At 41.2% G+C, this 502-nt stretch overlaps 1 protein-coding gene across 1 annotated transcript in view; it reads right to left on the bottom strand.

Annotated features, from left to right (window-relative positions):
- Positions 1-502, bottom strand: part of LOC119585292 (low-density lipoprotein receptor-related protein 2-like) — a 6,177-nt gene that overhangs the window by 4,592 nt on the left and 1,083 nt on the right. Inside the window, exon 3 of the mRNA XM_037933965.1 lies at positions 244-432. Coding sequence (XP_037789893.1) covers positions 244-432 — 189 coding nt within the window. The remainder of the gene's footprint in view (positions 1-243; positions 433-502) is intronic.

Here is a 502-nt window from a genome sequence, read left to right as displayed (position 1 = left end):
GTAAAAGGCTATTAACATATAACATATTCAAAACTGGTAACAAAAAATAAAATAGAAACAAATCATAACAAAGGACTTACGAGACATGCAGTCACAGTCTTTAGATTAGCTGAAAGGAAAATTCTTGGAAGTCCCTCTGAAGGAGGCTGTGGCTTGTGAAAGTTATACAGAGGCATGAGTCCCAGAGACCCTTTACAGCAGTGACACCAAGGGCATTTTTAATATCAATCCATCTGTACTTACGACAGTGTTGCTCATCACTCTGGTCATAACAGTTCATATGACCATCACATCGCTTTATATGTGGAATACAGAGGCCATCAGCACATCGCCATTCGTCATGAAGACATAAAGAAGCACTGTGGCACTGGAAAGCTCTAGAACCTAAAGCTCGGCAGACCTCTGAGTCTATAGCGCACAGGCCACCACAACCTGCCGGAAAATGTGTCACTCATAAATACATCTAAATATAGACAGACTGTTTTGCACTTCCTGTCAAGAG

The sequence above is a fragment of the Penaeus monodon genome, chromosome 19 (genome assembly GCF_015228065.2).
Source record: "Penaeus monodon isolate SGIC_2016 chromosome 19, NSTDA_Pmon_1, whole genome shotgun sequence".
Taxonomy (NCBI): Eukaryota; Metazoa; Arthropoda; class Malacostraca; order Decapoda; family Penaeidae; genus Penaeus; species Penaeus monodon.
This window is presented reverse-complemented; position numbering and strand designations above follow the sequence as displayed.